At 45.1% G+C, this 16,882-nt stretch overlaps 1 protein-coding gene across 1 annotated transcript in view; it reads right to left on the minus strand.

Annotated features, from left to right (window-relative positions):
• Positions 1-16,882, minus strand: part of TF (transferrin) — a 587,202-nt gene that overhangs the window by 75,915 nt on the left and 494,405 nt on the right. Inside the window, exon 14 of the mRNA XM_033958374.1 lies at positions 3,233-3,297. Coding sequence (XP_033814265.1) covers positions 3,233-3,297 — 65 coding nt within the window. The remainder of the gene's footprint in view (positions 1-3,232; positions 3,298-16,882) is intronic.

Raw genomic sequence — 16,882 nt, forward strand, 5'->3', positions numbered from 1 at the left:
TCCATTAGAATATAAGTCCAGAATTGCATTTCCTCTCGTATTTTCCTTGTCAAGTTGTTCCAGGAAGCAATCGCCTACAGCATCCAGGATCTTGGTCTCCCTAGTGCAAGCTGGAGGTACCTAGGTTCCAGTCTATCCCCGGATAATTGAAGTCAATCCATGATAACTGCGTTGCCTCCCTTACAGTTGCGTTTAATCTCGTCCGTCATTTCACTATCAATTTCTTCAGACTGCCCTGAGGGTCGGTAGTAGATGCCGATCTTCGTTTTCCGTTCCATTTGTTCCCGGAATTTTGACCCATAGAGACTCTACCTTTTTTTTTCATTTCTGGTGTGTTCTCTCCGGTAGACTCAATTCCCTCTTTGACATATAGGGCAATACCCCACCTTTTTGACCTACTCTGTCTCTGCAGTATAGCTTGCAACCTGGAAGCACAGTGTCCCAGATGTTTTCCTTGTTCCAACATGTTTCCGTGATGCCGATGATGTCAAGGTTATCTTTTTGTGCCATAGCTTCCAATTCCCCCATCTTATTCCTTAGGCTCCTTGTGTTCGTATACATACACTTGAGTTTGCGGCCTGTTACTTTCTTGCATTTCCCTTCCCTCTTGTGTCTCTTTCAATCCATAAGGATTTCTGTCTTGCCTATGATCCGGTGAGTCTTCCCCACTATCTTCCTGTATGGTATCCTCTGGGTATACCGGTTCCCAAATCATTGACTCTTGGTCGACTGTCGGCTTTCCCCCTTCTTCCTATTTTAAAAACTTCTCAATTTCTCTCTTGATGTTGCTTGCAAGTAGCCTCGTTCCGTCCCTGCTGAGGTGGAGTCATCCTTCCTGAATAGCTTGCTCTTCCCTAAAACGTCATCCAGTTGCGCATGACTTGGAATCCTTCTTCCTCACACTAGTGCCTCAGCCATGTGTTGACTGCTTGCTGCTCCGTCTACCTCTTCTCGTCGGCCCTGGATACCGGCAGGATCTCCGAGAATGCTACCCTCGGTGTTCTGGTCTTTAGCTTCCCTCCTAGCATCCGGAACTGGTCCTTCAGTCCTTCCCTGCTGTAGTTTTCTGTTGTTCATGTTGTTTGTCCCCACGTGAATCACCATCGCCATGTTTTCCTCTTCAACGCTGTCGATGATCCTGTCGATGCGGCTCACTATATCTTCTACCTTGGCTCCCGGTAGGCAGGTCACCAGCCGATCCTATCTACCTCCCGCTATGTGGCTGTCGACTTGTCTGATGATGGAGTCTCCCACGACGATTGCTGTCCTCTCTATCTTATCTTGCCTCTCTAGCCGAAGGTCCGTGTCCCTGGTGTATGACCATCTCTCCTGCCATAGATCCATGTCCTCTGTGTACTTCCATCTTCCCTCATCCTGGCGTTGGCATGCACCAGACTTGCCTTCTTTGTGGTTGTCCTCCAGGTGGTCCTCACTCACTTTAGGTGTATCTTGGTCCTCGCTCACTGTAGGTGTATCTTGGCAGCTCCACTGTTGTTGGTGATTTTCCACAGCCTCCCTGTATGCCTGTTCGATGAACTTCTCTAACTCACTGACTTCTTCCTCAACGGTTTCCTCTTTCATGAAGTTTTCTACCTCTCTGTCCTCCTCTTCTATTGCTCAAAGTGCTTCTAGTTTCAGTATTCTGCCCTCCAGGAGTCTGACTTGCTTCTTCAGGCCCTCCAGTTCCTCGCATCAAATGCATACATAAGACCGCCTCCCAGAGGGGAGGGTAGTTATACATCTAAGTGGAGGGGGGCTGCGCTATATGTTAAAAGAGGAATTGAATCAAACAAAATAAACATTCTATGTGACAAATAGCCACGTAGAATCCATATGGAAGAAATTCCATGTGTGAAGGGAAGGAATATACAGGTAGGACTGTACTACTGTTCCTCGGGACAGAAAGAGCAGACAGATGTAGAAATATTTACAGAGGTTAGGGAAGCTGGCATATTGGGCAACAGCATAATATTGGGTGATTTCAATTACCACTATTACTATAATCTTCACACTCTTCGATTGAAAGAGAGAACTGATTCAATCTCTCAGTGTGGAGAAAAAAAGACCTCAGTTATACCAGGAGCCCTGAAGTTATAATCACTACTTCAAAGTAGCATAGCTTTTCATTAACATTAACATATCCATTAACAGTAGGCATCCATTCAATGACCAAAGAAAAAAAACCCTCCACTTCAATCATGTCTTAAACCAATAGTTCCATCATTCAGCAGGAAAATGCCTTCAGATTAAGCATCCATCCTAGCACAGATTGGATCACAGACCTGGAAAATCAGATGCCTACACGCTAGCCCACTCTACAGCGCCTATGTCAAAATGTAGATATTGTTATGGGCGAATAGTTACAGTTACAGTTATTACAGTTATTTTATTTGATATACCACCATTCTTAACAAAAAGTCAAATCAAAGCGGTGTACAATTAATAAAAACAATGGGCAATCAAAGTGGTGTACAGGAAATAAAAACAGTGGGCAATATTTAAAATAAAAACATAAGAAGGGGGGACAGTACACGAACAAATTAGGCCAAACTAGACACAAAAGGGCAGGAAAGGTTTACAATACCTTAAGGAACCAAGAGGGTAGGATACAGAAAGAATAAGGAAAAGAAAAGTAAAGCTAAGCATAAGATAGGCATGGTTGAATTAGGTGTCGTTAGGCATCCAACACAGGCGCCACCAAATAGGTGAGTGATAAGCTGGCCTAATTGAGCGGTGCCTATATCTATATCTTGGGCTTAGCGATGCCCAAGTTCGCTTAGGCACAGCTAGGCATATAGTAAATATATTGGTTTTTTAGTCCTTAAAAATAAAATACTGAACAATTAATAAAGAGCATAACATTAATACTCACACTATGTCTCAGCTACTGAAAGGAGATTCTATGCCAGTCCCACCTTTCAGACAGCCCTTCCTGATGCATTTGTTATTTATAATACTATTTTCGAACAGAAGCAGGACAGCAAATCCCATAATACAATGATATGCAAACTGAAAACTAGGAACAACTAGAAGTCTCCCTCCAGAAACTAACCCCCTCTTCTACAAAGCTGTGGTAGTGACTGCCGCGCGGCAACAACCCCAAAGCCCTTTAAATCTCTATGTGCTTTGGGGCTGCTAGCATGCTTTGTAGAAGAGGGGGTAAGAGTTGTACCTTTGACTGGAATCATTGTTTAGAGCCATTTGTTCATACATAAGGAATATTATCACCTACCATCAGTGTTTTGAAAGATGGTAGAACCTTTGCAAAGGCCACATCTCCCACCTCTTTCAGGACACCTGCAGGGACATTAAGAAAAGAGGTGATAAATGTTTATACAGGTATCCCAAGATACATTGGTTATTGTTATGAATCAAGTCTGCAATATTCAAGTGCATAGAAGTAGCATGCAGGTGGAGGATCTGAACAAAAAGGGGCCACACTACTATTTGACCATAAATACATTTTTACATAAGACTCAACAAAATATGCACAAGGATTATAATTCAAGGCTAAAGGATATTTATAATTTGCAACATTTAAAAGTGTTTATGTAAGCCAGTGGCATACACCCGGGGCCGATAATTTTTTAACACCTCCCCCTCCATATAAAAAAAAATATTTGTAATAATTTTATTTATTTATTTTTATATCCCATCCTCCCTAGAGAGCTCAGAATGGGTTACAATATAACATTACTTAGGGTTACAACCTCTCCAACCCCATGCCCACGCTGTGGTGTAAACAAAATAAACAAAACAGACTTTTCCTCTCTTTTTTAGGTCCTAGCTCATGCTTGCTGTCTAACACCAGTTCTGGCAGGATACACAAAACAAAATCACAAAACAGAAAATATAATTATTTTTCTACCTTTTGTGTCTGGCCAAAATGTTCCGTTTTTCAGGGACAGCATCCCGAAGCTGTGCGAGGGGACAAGGGATTGGCGATCGCTTCCCCTCCCTTGCTAAAGCCTGCCTCCCTCCTTCCCTCCCTACAGCGCCGAAATGGTCAGGGGGGCCCCCTCAAAAACAGGAAGTCACTTCAAAGGGGGCGGGATCGAGAATGGCAGAACTTTGAGCGATGCAGGACAAGTGGGAAAGTCCCACGGCGTCTCTCTTTTGCTTTTACCGTCCAGTTTAGCTTTACCGGCACAGCCGAAGGCAGGGCTGATGGCAGCTAATAGAGCTGCCTGGCTCGTAGGGCCCCCTTGCCATCCCCTAATGCCGGCCCTGAGAATAGGGAGGGTGATTCCGGGCCTGACGGCCTCCCCCTGACCATTTCAGAACTGGTAGGGAGGGAAAGAGGGAGGCAGGCTTTAGCGCGGGAGGGGAAGCGATCGCACGGTTACCGGCGGAGCTGAAGGCAATGCTGATGGCAGCTAAGAATCGCCTCCAGTCTTGCAGCAGCACTGGAACACTCTGAGGGACTTCTATACCATTCAGGCCTATTAAGTTGGGAAAAGAGGGGAGGTACTGAAATGGGATGTGGGAAGATGGTGGGTTGGCTGGCTCAGGAAAGGGAAGAAAGCTGCTGATCCTCTTTCTCTCTCTCCCCTCTATAGCGATTAACTTGTTCTATTGATCACTCTCTCCTCAAAAATGGATTTCCTGTCCTATTAACCCTCTTTCTTCCTCCCCTCTTAAAGTCAATCAATTTATACCCTTTGCTTAATCTTTGTAAACCGCATAGAAATTCACGGTATTGCGGTATATAAGCTGTTATTATTATTATTGTAGGGTGAAGGGAAAAAAAACAGACATGATGTGAGTAGAAAGACAGGTGGGAGATGCTGGACATGGGGTGGATGCAATAAGAAGAAAAAGGAGGTTCTGGATATTGGAGTAGTAGGTAGATAGGGGGCATGCTGACACAGAAGGAGGGAGAAGGAAAAGGGAGAGGAACAAGAGATGCCCAAGTCCATGGGAGGGAAGGAAAGGAGATACCAGACCATGGAGGGGGAAGGAGACAGATGCCAGACCATGGGAAAGGAAGGAAGGAGGGAGGGAGAGAAAGGAAGGAGAGGAGATGCCAGATAATGGAGGGGGAGTTGGAAGGAGAGGAGAAATATGCCAGGGCATGGGGGAGAGACAGGAAACAAATGCCAGCCCAGAGGGAGAAGAGGTGCCAGAGCATTGAGAGAAAGAGATGCCAGGGCAAGGGGGAGGGAAGAAGATAGAGATGCCAGACCATGGGGTGGAGTGGGAAGGAAGGAAAGGAGAAGAGAAAGATTCCAGAGCATAGGGAGACAGAAAAATGGAGAGGGGGTGAGGCTGAAATGAATCATGTACAAAGGAGACAGTTTATGGAAAGAGGGAAGATACCATATGGAAGAGAGAGTGGGCAGGGTCACTGGATGGAAAGAGCAGAAAGGGCAGAGAATGGTAGGGGCGAGACAGAGGGTGAACAGTAGATGGAAGGGGTAGAGAGAGGGGGACAGACACTGAATGGAAGTGTGGAGGAGAGGAGGGACAAACACTGAATTGAAGTGGGGGAGAGGAGGGACAGACACTGAATGAAAGTGTGGGGGAGAAGGGGGCAGACTGAATGAAGTGGAGGGGAGAGGGGGAGCAGGACGCTGGAAGGAAGTGGGGAGGAGAAAGAAAAAAAGGGCACATGCTGGATTGAGGAAGAGGATATAGTTAGATACTGGAAGGGTTGAGGGAAAGAGGTGGCGAGCTGTAAGTAGACAGTAAAAAAGGAAATTGATGAGAGGGTAGTAAGAACGTAATCTAGATGGATGCAGAAAATAAATTGAAAAGGAAAATGAGGGAAGAAAGGGATTGCAGAAGAGAGATGTGGGAGAGGGAAGGAGAGGAGAGAGATGCCAGACCAATGGGGGTGAAAGGAGAGATGGAAGGGGGAGGCATACAGTTTCTGGAAGGGGCATAGAAGGAGAGAAGATGCCATATAGGGGCAGAGAGATGGAAGACATTGGATGGAAGGAAGAGAGTAAGAAGAAGATGAGGAAAGCAGAAACCAGAGAAGACAAAGGTAGAACAAAAATTTTCTATTTATTTGTTGCTTTAGGAGACATGTGTATGCAGAGTCCAGCTTCTTGCTAGTTCAATTTAACCTTTGTCTATGTATTTCTATTTTATCCCCCCTTTTATAAAACTGTGGAGCGTGTTTTAGCGCCAGCCATGGTAGTAGCAGCTCTGATGCTCAGAATTCCATGAGCGTCAGAGCTGTTACTACCGTGGCTAAAATCCACACTTCAGTTTTTTAAAAGGGGGAGGGGTTAGTTTGTGATGACATTTCATACTAGGCGAAGGTGTTTTCTGTGTTCTGTGTGTTCGAAAGACATGGTTTTCTGTTAGGACTAGTCGTTAAGCCCGTTACATTAACGGGTGCTAGAATTTATGTCTGTCTGTATTTTTCTTTCTGTCTCTTTCCTCCCTCCATTTCCCTGTGTAGCGCTGTCTCTGCTTTCTTCCTCAGTCTGCACTCTCAAGCTGTAACATTACTGCTTAGCTTTTTCTCCCTGCAAGCATCTCTGCTCTCTTTCTCATCCCCAGTCTCTTTGCTATTTTTCTCTTCTTGCAGGGGTCTCTGCTCTCCTTTCTCTATATGTTCCTGATTCCTGCAAACTTCTGTTTCTCTCTGTATGCTCTTGATCCTGTGTTTCCCTGTAGGTGTCTTTTCCCTTTTTTTTTTTTTTTTAATTCCTTCTTCATGTATGGTTGATTTATTAAAAGTTTTTTTATTTTTCCTATTTGTTGCATGCCTGTCTCCTTGGCCGCTGTATGTTTCTAATTTTTTGCTTTGTGTGTTTGTTTGTGTTTTTTTGCTGATTGTCTACTTGGTCGCTGTCAGTCTGTCTGTCTCATTGGCTGCTGTATGTCTGTATGCCTTTTTTCAGTCTAACTCCTTGGCCACTGTATGTCTGGAAGGTTTTTTTCTCCTGAATTTATCCTTGGGCATTGTAATTTTTATTTTTTTCTGTTTGTCTCCTTGGCTGTTTGTATTTTTTTGCTGTCTCTCTGTCTGTCTACTTGGACGCTGTATGTAAGTATGTCTGTCTCCTTGGCTGCTGTATGTCTGTTTGTCTTTTTTTTTCCTGTGTCTCTCTCTCCTTGTCCTCTGTGTTTTGTTATTTTTTTCAATCTGTCTCTTTAGCCCCCTGTCCTTCTGTGAGTGTCTGTGTCACTCTCTCTCCTTGTCCTCTGTGTTTTGTTATTTTTTCAATCTGTGTCTTTAGCCCCGTGTCCTTCTGTGACTGTCTGTGTGTCTCTCTCTACTTGTGCACTGTTGTTTGTTTGTTTTTTTCAATCTCTCTTTAGCTCCTGATCCCCTCTCACTGAACCTTGCGCGACTGCATGTAATTCCGGTTAGGTTTCCATGGCAACCCTGCTCGCGGGTCTGTGAGTGTAGGGCCGTTTTGTCAGGTCTGGCGGCGCCGGGTTGGGAAGAGTCCTGGCTCCTTTTTTGGTTTGGGCCCGTGCAGAGGGGCTCAACAGAGCACAACCACCTTTCCTTCCCTCCCTCCATCAGGTGCTGTGCAGCTCCACCAATGTTAAAAGCAGCCGCGTCGAAATCGGAGCCCTGCCACTGCCGTAGCACTTTCCCCTCTGCCTTGGTCCCGCCCCTTCTCTGACATATGGGACCGCGGCAGAGGGAACGTGTTACGGTGGCGGCAGGGCTCCAATTTCAAAGCAGCTGCTTTTAACATAGGCGGAGCTGAACTGTACCTGATGGATGAAGGGAAAGAACGGTGGGGCAAATTTGGTCAACGGCAGGAATTGTTTGGCGGACCAAGCACCGTGAAACCGTGAGGAAGGCCGCCGCAGCCTCGCAGCTAGGTAGGGGGACAACAATGGCGCTTATGCTCAAGCCCCTGCCGCAGCTCCTCTCTCGATCCTGGTGCGGTTCGAGAGAGGATTCGTGGCGGCGGCTTGAGCATAAGCGCGATTGTTGTCCAAGTTGCCGAGTTTGGTGACGTAAACCTGCGCATGAGCACTAAAAAAAACCCGACGGATCAGGGAACACGTTTTTTTTATTGCGCATGCGCGTCCTACCATTTTATTATATTAGATTGACGGTGTAGGATTGATCTGTACTAGTCTGGCTTGTTTAGTTTTAAAATGGGTGTATTGATGTTGTACTACTCACTGCAGTATGTAAGATGCTGCCTTTTCCTAGGTACTCATGTGTGACGTGTGGTTTGTTACTAAAAATCATGTTTTTCGTACAGATGGGGGGTGGGGGTGCCAAAAAATGATGGGCCCCGGGTGTTACATATGCTAGGTACGCTAGGTCTCTTTACTTTTCAGCTACCTACCAACTTTCCATCTCCATTTCTCATGTTGTAGCTCTCCAATTACCTGTCTTATTCCTTCCCCAGCCTCCTGTTTCCTTCTTCCTACTCCCGTTACCACATTTATACCAATGTACTCGCTTCTCTCTTACTGTTGTCTCATTCATCTTTTGTCATCCCCCTTTTGACCTCTTCCACATGGCTCCATCATTTCTAGAACTCCCTCCCTCTCCCACTATTGTCTGGCTATATGTCTCTGTCCCTTTCTCCCCATCCCTTAAAATCTTCTTATCCCACCTCTCTTCCTTCCTGCCCTCCCATGGGTCTATATCTTCTTTTCTCTCTCCCCCCCCCCCTCATGGTTCAGCATTTCTCCATCTCTTTTCTGTTCTTCTTCCCTAACCTTTGATGCTGAATAAGTTGGAAGGAATGAAAGAGATGCTGCATCTCTCTCTCCCTTCCACCCCAGACCTAACATTTCTCTCTCCCTTCCTCCCCCAGACCTAACATTTCTTCCTCCCTCCCTTCCATCCCAAGGCCTAACTTCTCTCCTTTCTCTTCTCAACTGCCCTCCTATCTCTCTCTATCCCTCCCTGGTCCATCATCTCCACTTTTCTTTTCCCAACTACCCTCCCCTCCCATCCTATATCTTTCCTTCCCTCCTCCAGTTCCACCATCTCTCCCATTCTCTTCCTAACTACCCTACCCTGCCATCCTATATCTTTCCCTCCCTCCCCCAGGTCTATCATCTCTCCCTTTCTCTTTTCAACTGTCTTCCCTTTAAGTGGCTCTTTCTCCCTCCACCCCACGTCCAACTTCTCTCGTCTCCCCTCCAGACCTTTGTCCGCCATCGTTCTAAATCTCCTGTTTCTGGGCCCCACAAAATCTTCCTCTTCATATCACCTCCCACCCCCAGTCTGGAACTTCTTTAAACTCCTCCCCAATTCTACTAGAAAAAAAAAGAAAAAAAGCTAGCTGGTCCAGAGAGCTTCCTTGGCCGACATGCCTTGTCTTTCCCCTTCCTTTGGCGCTATTCTTATGTTGCCCTGTCTTCCCCATCCCGCTGACAAACTGTGGCCTCCTTCATGCATCCTTCTGCTGCACACCACCCCCAATAATGCAATTTCCTATTTCCTCTTGGGCTCAGATCACAGCAGAAAGAAAGCACGGAGGAATCATTGGGACGGAGAAGACAGGGTGATGGTGGGACCGACGTTGAAAGAAAGGGATAGGCATGCCTACCCACAGGGGCCCCTTAGAACTGCAGGATCCTAACACCAGCCCTGCTTCCACCTCCCTGTGCAGCACATCCGGACCTGACTGACTCCCCCCCTGAGGTTTTTTTGTGGCCTGCTCCACCAGGGCTTCTCTCTTCTGCATCATTTGTGATGTGGCACAGGGAAGGCCCCAGCAGGTTACAAGAAGTAGAGCATTCTTTCATTGTCAGCAGCCTTAACTCACTGCTATGCTGGCATCAGGCATTCCTCCCGCTTCTGAGAAGGTCAGACCCGACAGAGAGGAAGGCCCAACACCGGCACAGCAGTGAAGTTCCTGGACCATGACGCTGACACCGAGGAGCACCCCCTTATGATTTGTACCCAGGGTGGACAGCCCCCCCTTGGTATGCCACCAATGTAAGCAAAATTTGTTCTCCATTTACAGTATTACTCCCTCTTTGCCAGAAACCAGGTGGTCTAACAAGACTCCACAACCAGGTCCCCCCTAAATTGTTCCCAAAGGAGCTTTAGGTTATTCCTTTAGAAGTTTCCACCCTGTAAATAGATAGCTCTTGAAGTCAGTCCATGATGACATCATCCAAAGGGGACAAGGTAAAGTCAAATTTCAGATATCCAACTTTCTTTTCTCATGCTGAAAAACATTTGGGTCACCATTAGCAAGGTTACAATAGAGACCATAGTTGACCAAGCACCCTTAAAAACAGCAGCCTTTTGAGCATCTAACCTAGCCAAAAGTCCAGATATCCCTTGTGCCTGACCCATTGCCAATGCCATCAGCACTTTGCAAACATGTTAAACAGACTGTCGGCCGCGGACAAATCCAACTTGTTCCGGGCCAATAAGCATAGGTAAATATAAAGCTGGTCTATGCGCCAAAACACAAGCAAAAATTTTTAGATCAACATTAAGTAAGGAGATAGGTCTATAAGAATCAACAACATGAGGTTCTTTTCCAGATTTTGATATTAACGAAATCAAAGCATCCGTAGCACCAAGAGTAAATAAAGGAACCATCTTCTACACATGAGTTAAAATGTCGCACCAATGGTCCTGGTAGATGACAAATTAATAACTTATAATATTCTGCTGTAAATCCATCAGGTCCTGGTACTTTACAAGTATACAATGATTTAATAGCTTGTTGAACTTCTACTGCTCATAACGGTGCGTTCAAGGAATCTTTCATCTCAGGTGTTAAAAGGGGTAATATTCGCTTGTACCAGAGAGTGTTGCGAAAGAGAGCTGCAGTATATAACCGAGATTCTGGGAAGGAAGATGAAAATGAGGACTCAGAAGATAGCGTTCTCAGAAATCCTACCAGTACCGAGGACAGATGTGAAGAGGCAGACGGAACTATAATCAATAAATAGATGGATGAGGAGATGGTATGAGGAAGAGGGGTTCCACTTCGTGAGAAACTGGTCAACGTTTTGGGGCAAGAACAAGCTCTTCAGGAGAGATGGACTACACCTGAGCAAGGCGGGAACTAGACTTCTAGCAAACAACGTCAGGAGAGGAATAGAGCAGGCTTTAAACTAAGAAGAAGGGGAAAGCCGACAGTCGACCAGGTGTCGATGATCCGGAAGAAGGTATCCTGAGAAGATAATGAGTGGGAAAAATAATGGGAAGACACAATGGGCAAACAACAAGAGTTGATGGAACATGAGGATGATAAGAAGAACATAGCATGGGGGAAGACAAAATGGGCAAAAACCAAGAATTAACAGGACAAGAAGAGGATGATAAGAAAAATGTAGCACAGGAAAAGAAAATGAAGACAAGAAAATACCAGGACTTAAATTGCATGTATACTAATGCAAGGAGCCTAAGGAACAAAATGGAAGAATTAGAAGTCATGGCCAAAAAAGAACATAAGAACATAAGAATTGCCACTGCTGAGTCAGACCAGTGGTCCATCATGCCCAGCAGTCCGCTAACGCGGCGGCCCTCTGGTCTAAGACCAGCATCCTAACTGAGACTAGCCCTACCAGCGCACGTTCTTGTTCAGCAGAAACTTGTCTAACTTTGTCTTGAATCCTTGGAGGGTGTTTTCCTCTATAACAGCCTCTGGAAGAGCGTTCCAGCTTTCTACCACTCTCTGGGTGAAGAACTTCCTTACGTTTGTACGGAATCTATCCCCTTTCAACTTTAGAGAGTGCCCTCTTATTCTCCTTACCTTGGAGAGGGTGAACAACCTGTCCTTATCTACTAAGTCTATCCCCTTCAGTACCTTGAATGTTTCGATCATATCCCCTCTCAATCTCCTCTGTTCGAGAGAGAAGAGGCCCAGTTTCTCTAATCTTTCATTGTATGGCTGCTTCTCCAGCCCCTTAACCATCTTAGTCACTCTTCTCTGGACCCTTTCGAGTAGTACCGTGTCCTTCTTCATGTACAGCGACCAGTGCTGGACGCAGTACTCCAGGTGAGGGTGTACCATGGCCCGGTACGGCAGCATGATAACCTTCTCTGATCTGTTCACAATCCCTTTCTTTATCATTCCTAGCATTCTGTTTGCCCTTTTTGCTGCCACTGCACATTGTGTGGACAGCTTCATTGACTTGTCGATCAGAACTCCCAAATCCCTTTCCTGGGAGGTCTCTCCAAGTACCGCCCCAGATATCCTGTATTCGTGCATAAGATTTTTGTTACCGACATGCATCACTTTACACTTATCCACATTGAACCTAGACATCATTGGGGTCTCTGAAACATGGTGGAATGAAGAAAACAAATGGGACACAGCATTACTGGGGTACAAACTCTATCACAAAGACAGGTCAGATCAGAAAGGAGGAGGAATAGCCCTATACATAAAGGATAACAGACACTCGACCAGAGTGGACACAGCGGTGACGACCGACAAATTGGAATCACTATGGGTTAAAATACCAGGATGAAATGGGCCCGAGATAAAGATGGGCCTGTACTATTGTCCACCTGGGCAAAACGAAGTAAACGATGAAGAAATGGAAGCTGAAATGAGGCGGGAATGCAAAAACGGTAACACCATTGTTATGGGAGACTTCAACTATCCAAGGATAGACTAGAGTCTTGGAAACTCAAAATGCACTAGGGAAACCGGATTCCTGGATGCTATACAGGACTGCTTCATGGAGCAGCTTGTCAGAGAACCGACGAGAAGAAATGCCACTCAATGGGCTAAGAGGACCTGCAAAGGAAATGGAAATAGTGGGACCGTTAGGAAACAGCGATCACAATATGATCCAGTTCAAAGTCGAAGTAGGAATATCGAAGGGGAAGAGAACCACAGCGACAACTTTTAACTTCAAGAAAGGAAACTACGAAGAGATGAGAGTAATGGTAAGAAAGAAACTTAGGAACAGCTTGAAAAAATTGCAGACTGTGGAGCAAGCCTGGTCCTTATTTAAGGACACGGTGAGCGTAGTGCAAAATCTGTATATCCACAGATTTAGAAAAGGATGCAAAAAGAACCGAACAAAAGACCCGGCATGAATATTAATGTAGGGTATTAACATAGAACAAAATCTTTTCCAGAGAAAGGAAAATGGTAAAACCAGAGGACATAATTTGAGGTTGAGGGGTGGTAGATTCAGGGGCAATGTTAGGAAATTCTACTTTACGGAGAGGGTAGTAGATGCCTGGAATGCGCTCCCGAGAGAGGTGGTGGAGAGTAAAACTGTGACTGAGTTCAAAGAAGCGTGGGATGAACACAGAAGATTTAGAATCAGAAAATAATATTAAATATTGAACTAGGCCAGTTACTGGGCAGACTTGCACGGTCTGTGTCTGTGTATGGCCGTTTGGTGGAGGATGGGCAGGGGAGGGCTTCAATGGCTGGGAGGGTGTAGATGGGCTGGAGTAAGTCTTAACAGAGATTTCGGCAGTTGGAACCCAAGCATAGTACCGGGTAAAGCTTTGGATTCTCGCCCAGAAATAGCTAAGAAGAAAAAAAAAATTTAAATTGAATCAGGTTGGGCAGACTGGATGGACCATTCGGGTCTTTATCTGCCGTCATTTACTATGTTACTATTTTTTTTTTTTAATAATAACTAAAGAAGTAAAGAAAGCAATAGGGGATAAGAAAAAATCATTCCGGATATGGAAAAATGACAAAACCAGGGAATACTGGAAGAGCACAGGAAGCATCAAAAAGAATGTCACCGATTGGTTAGAAGAGCAAACAGAGAATACGAAGAGAGGCTAGCCAGGGAAGCATGAAATTTCAAACCGTTTTTCAGATATGTTAAAGGGAAGCAGTCGGCAAGGGAGGAGGTGGGACTGCTGGATGAAGGAGATAGGAAGGGAGTGGTGAAAGAGGAAAAAGAAGTGGCGGATAGACTAAACATGTTCTTTTCATCAGTATTTACAAGAGAGGACACATCCAACGTGTCAGAACCTGAAAAAATCTTCAAAGGAGATCAAGCAGAAAAATTAACATCCACAGAGACGTATTGAAGCAGATAGATAGATTAAAAACTGACAAATCACCGGGCTCGGACGGAATCCACCCTAGGGTAGAAGAAATAGCAGATTTGTAATCTATCCCTGAAAACAGGGGTGATCCCGGAGGATTGGAAGATAGCAAATGTTACACCCATCTTTAAAAAAACATCAATAGGTGACCCGGGGAACTACAGACCGGTAAGTCTGACTTCGGTCCCAGGGAAGATGGCGGAAGCGCTGATAAAAGACAGCATCGAAGAGCATCTAGAATGAAATAAACTGATGAAAACAAGCCAACATGGCTTCTGCAAGGGAAGATCGTGCCTAACGAACTTACTGCACTTCTTCGAAGGAATTAACAAACAAATGGACGAAGGGGCCCCCATAGACATCGTATACTTGGACTTCCAAAAAGTCTTCGACAAAGTACCCCATGAACGCCTACTACGGAAACTGAAGAACCATGGGGTGGAAGGAGATCTACATAGATGGATCAAAAATTGGTTGGCAGGTAGGAAGCAAAGGGTAGGAGTGAAGAGCCATTACTCGGACTGGAGAAGGGCCACGAGTGGTGTTCTGCAGGGGTCAGTACTCGGACCGCTGCTGTTCAATGTATTTATTAATGACCTAGAAACAGGGATGAAGTGCAAGGTTATAAAATTCGCAGATGACACAAAACTTTTTAGTGGGGTTAGGACTAAAGAAGACTGTGAAGATTTACAAAGGGACCTGAACAAACTGGGTGAGTGGGCGAATAAATGGCAGATGAACTTTAATGTAGAGAAATGTAAAGTCTTGCATGTAGGAAACAGAAACCCGATGTACAGCTATACAATGGGAGGGCTTGTGATGGGTGAAAGTAGCCTAGAGAAGGACTTAGGGGTACTGGTAGATAAAACGATGAAGCCGTCAGCACAGTACGCAGCGGCCTCAAAGAAGGCAAACAGAATGCTAGGTATTATCAAGAAAGGTATTACAACCAGAATGAAGAATGTTATCCTGCCGTTGTATCGGGAGATGGTGTGCCCGCATCTTGTGACCAACAAGGTATGTTCCCTGCCTTGAATCCTCTTAAATCAACCAGAAAAGTTAAAGAAAAATCCAGGGAAGAAAGTTTCAGGATTTCTCAGGATCATAGTTGGGAAAATAATGACACCGACCACTGAGGGAGCCCAAGAGGCCCTTGGAACACTGCCAGGGCTAACAAAGCAGGGTGTCGCCCTAAGGTATTTAAACCTCCTACAGAGAACAGGCAGGGAAGCAAGCTAGGGAGGAATTTTAAGCCGTTTCTCCCTAAGGAGTCCCCGCAGCCAAACAGGACCAGCAAACCCATTTCGATGGAAGTGTTAGAGGCTGGTCAGGCTAAGGAGCCAAATTTTCCAGGAGAACAGCCCATGGAATATGAAGAAGGTCTGGCAGAGGTTGTGCCTGAGATTGCTGAAGCTATGCAGGTGGACTTGGCTTCCACCCTCAAACAGTGAGTGGAGTTTTGTTGGTGCTGGACTGTGTGGGGAACATTTTTGTTTGCAAGCTAGGGAGTGATTGTGAGGGCAAGGCTACTATAGTACCATTTTAAACTTACCTGCCAGAAAGGTGTGTGTGGGCTTTGTTTTGCCAGCCCAGATTTTCTTTGTATTTGTTTGAAATTTGAAGACTAAAACTGTAGCAGTTGCTACTCCAGAAATAAAGTTGGATACAAGTTCAGTTAAACCTTTATTGTTCCTGACATTTATCTTTTCTATTTTGATGAGAACCAGCAGGACCTTCAACATCCTTTGAAGGCACGGCGAGTTCGGCGTTGGGTGAGCATTGGCCGGTGGCCTGTTGCAAAACCCGGCATCGGCACGCTCACAATCTGGAGTACTGCATCCAATATTGGTCGCCGTACCTTAAGAAGGATATGGCGATGCTCGAGAGGGTTCAGAGGAGAGCGATGCAACTGATAAAAGGTATGGAAACCCTTTCATATGCTGAAAGATTAGAGAAACTGGGGCTCTTTTCCCTGGAGAAGCGGAGGCTTAGAGGGGACATGATAGAGACGTACAAGATCATGAAGGGCATAAAGTGTAGAGGGACAGATTCTTCAAACTCTCAAAAACTACAAGAACGAGAGGGCATTCAGAAAAATTGAGAGGGGATAGATTCAGAACCAAAGCTAGGAAGTTCTTCTTCACCCAAAGGGTGGTGGACACCTGCAATGTGCTTCCAAAGGATGTGATAGGACAGAGTACGCTATTGGGTTTCAAGAAGGGATTAGATGATTTCCTGAAGGAAAAGGGGATTGAAGGGTTTAGATAGAGAATTATTATACAGGTCCTGGTCCTGATGGGCCGCCGTGTGAGCGGACTGCTGGGCATAATGGACCTCTGGTCTGACCCAGCAGAGGCATTGCTTATGTTCTTATGTTCTTAAAAAATAGTTTTCTGGCTGGTTTCTTGATTGCTTAAAATTTATTGTATACTGGGCCCTCGCGCATCTATTATAACTAATGAAACTTGCTCTTCTCCTTTTGACATTTCTCGAGGAACTCGTCAAGGTTGTCCCTTATCCCCATGACTCTTTTTTATTTATTTAGAGCCTTTATCATGTACATTACAACGTGATGTTCATATCACTGGTCTCTTCATTGCAGCTCGTGAATTGAAGGTTCTGGCCTTTGCAGATGACCTTATGATTATATTGAGTAATTCGCAGTGTTCTTTATTGCATTTACTTGATGTATTAGCTGAATTTGGTTTTCACTCTGGCTTTCAGTTAAATTACCACAAATCGATGACTCTTCCATTTCACTCGGCATTATCTTCTAGATGGACAGGCACTTTTCCTTTAACCTGAACACCAGGTAAAATAGTATATCTTGGAATAACGATTCCACAAGATCTTATTCAACTCCATGATGTAAATATACAGCTTTTGTTAGAGATGAAATCTCAACTTGGCATCATTTTCCTGTTTTTCTGATGGGAT

The sequence above is a fragment of the Geotrypetes seraphini genome, chromosome 9 (genome assembly GCF_902459505.1).
Source record: "Geotrypetes seraphini chromosome 9, aGeoSer1.1, whole genome shotgun sequence".
Taxonomy (NCBI): Eukaryota; Metazoa; Chordata; class Amphibia; order Gymnophiona; family Dermophiidae; genus Geotrypetes; species Geotrypetes seraphini.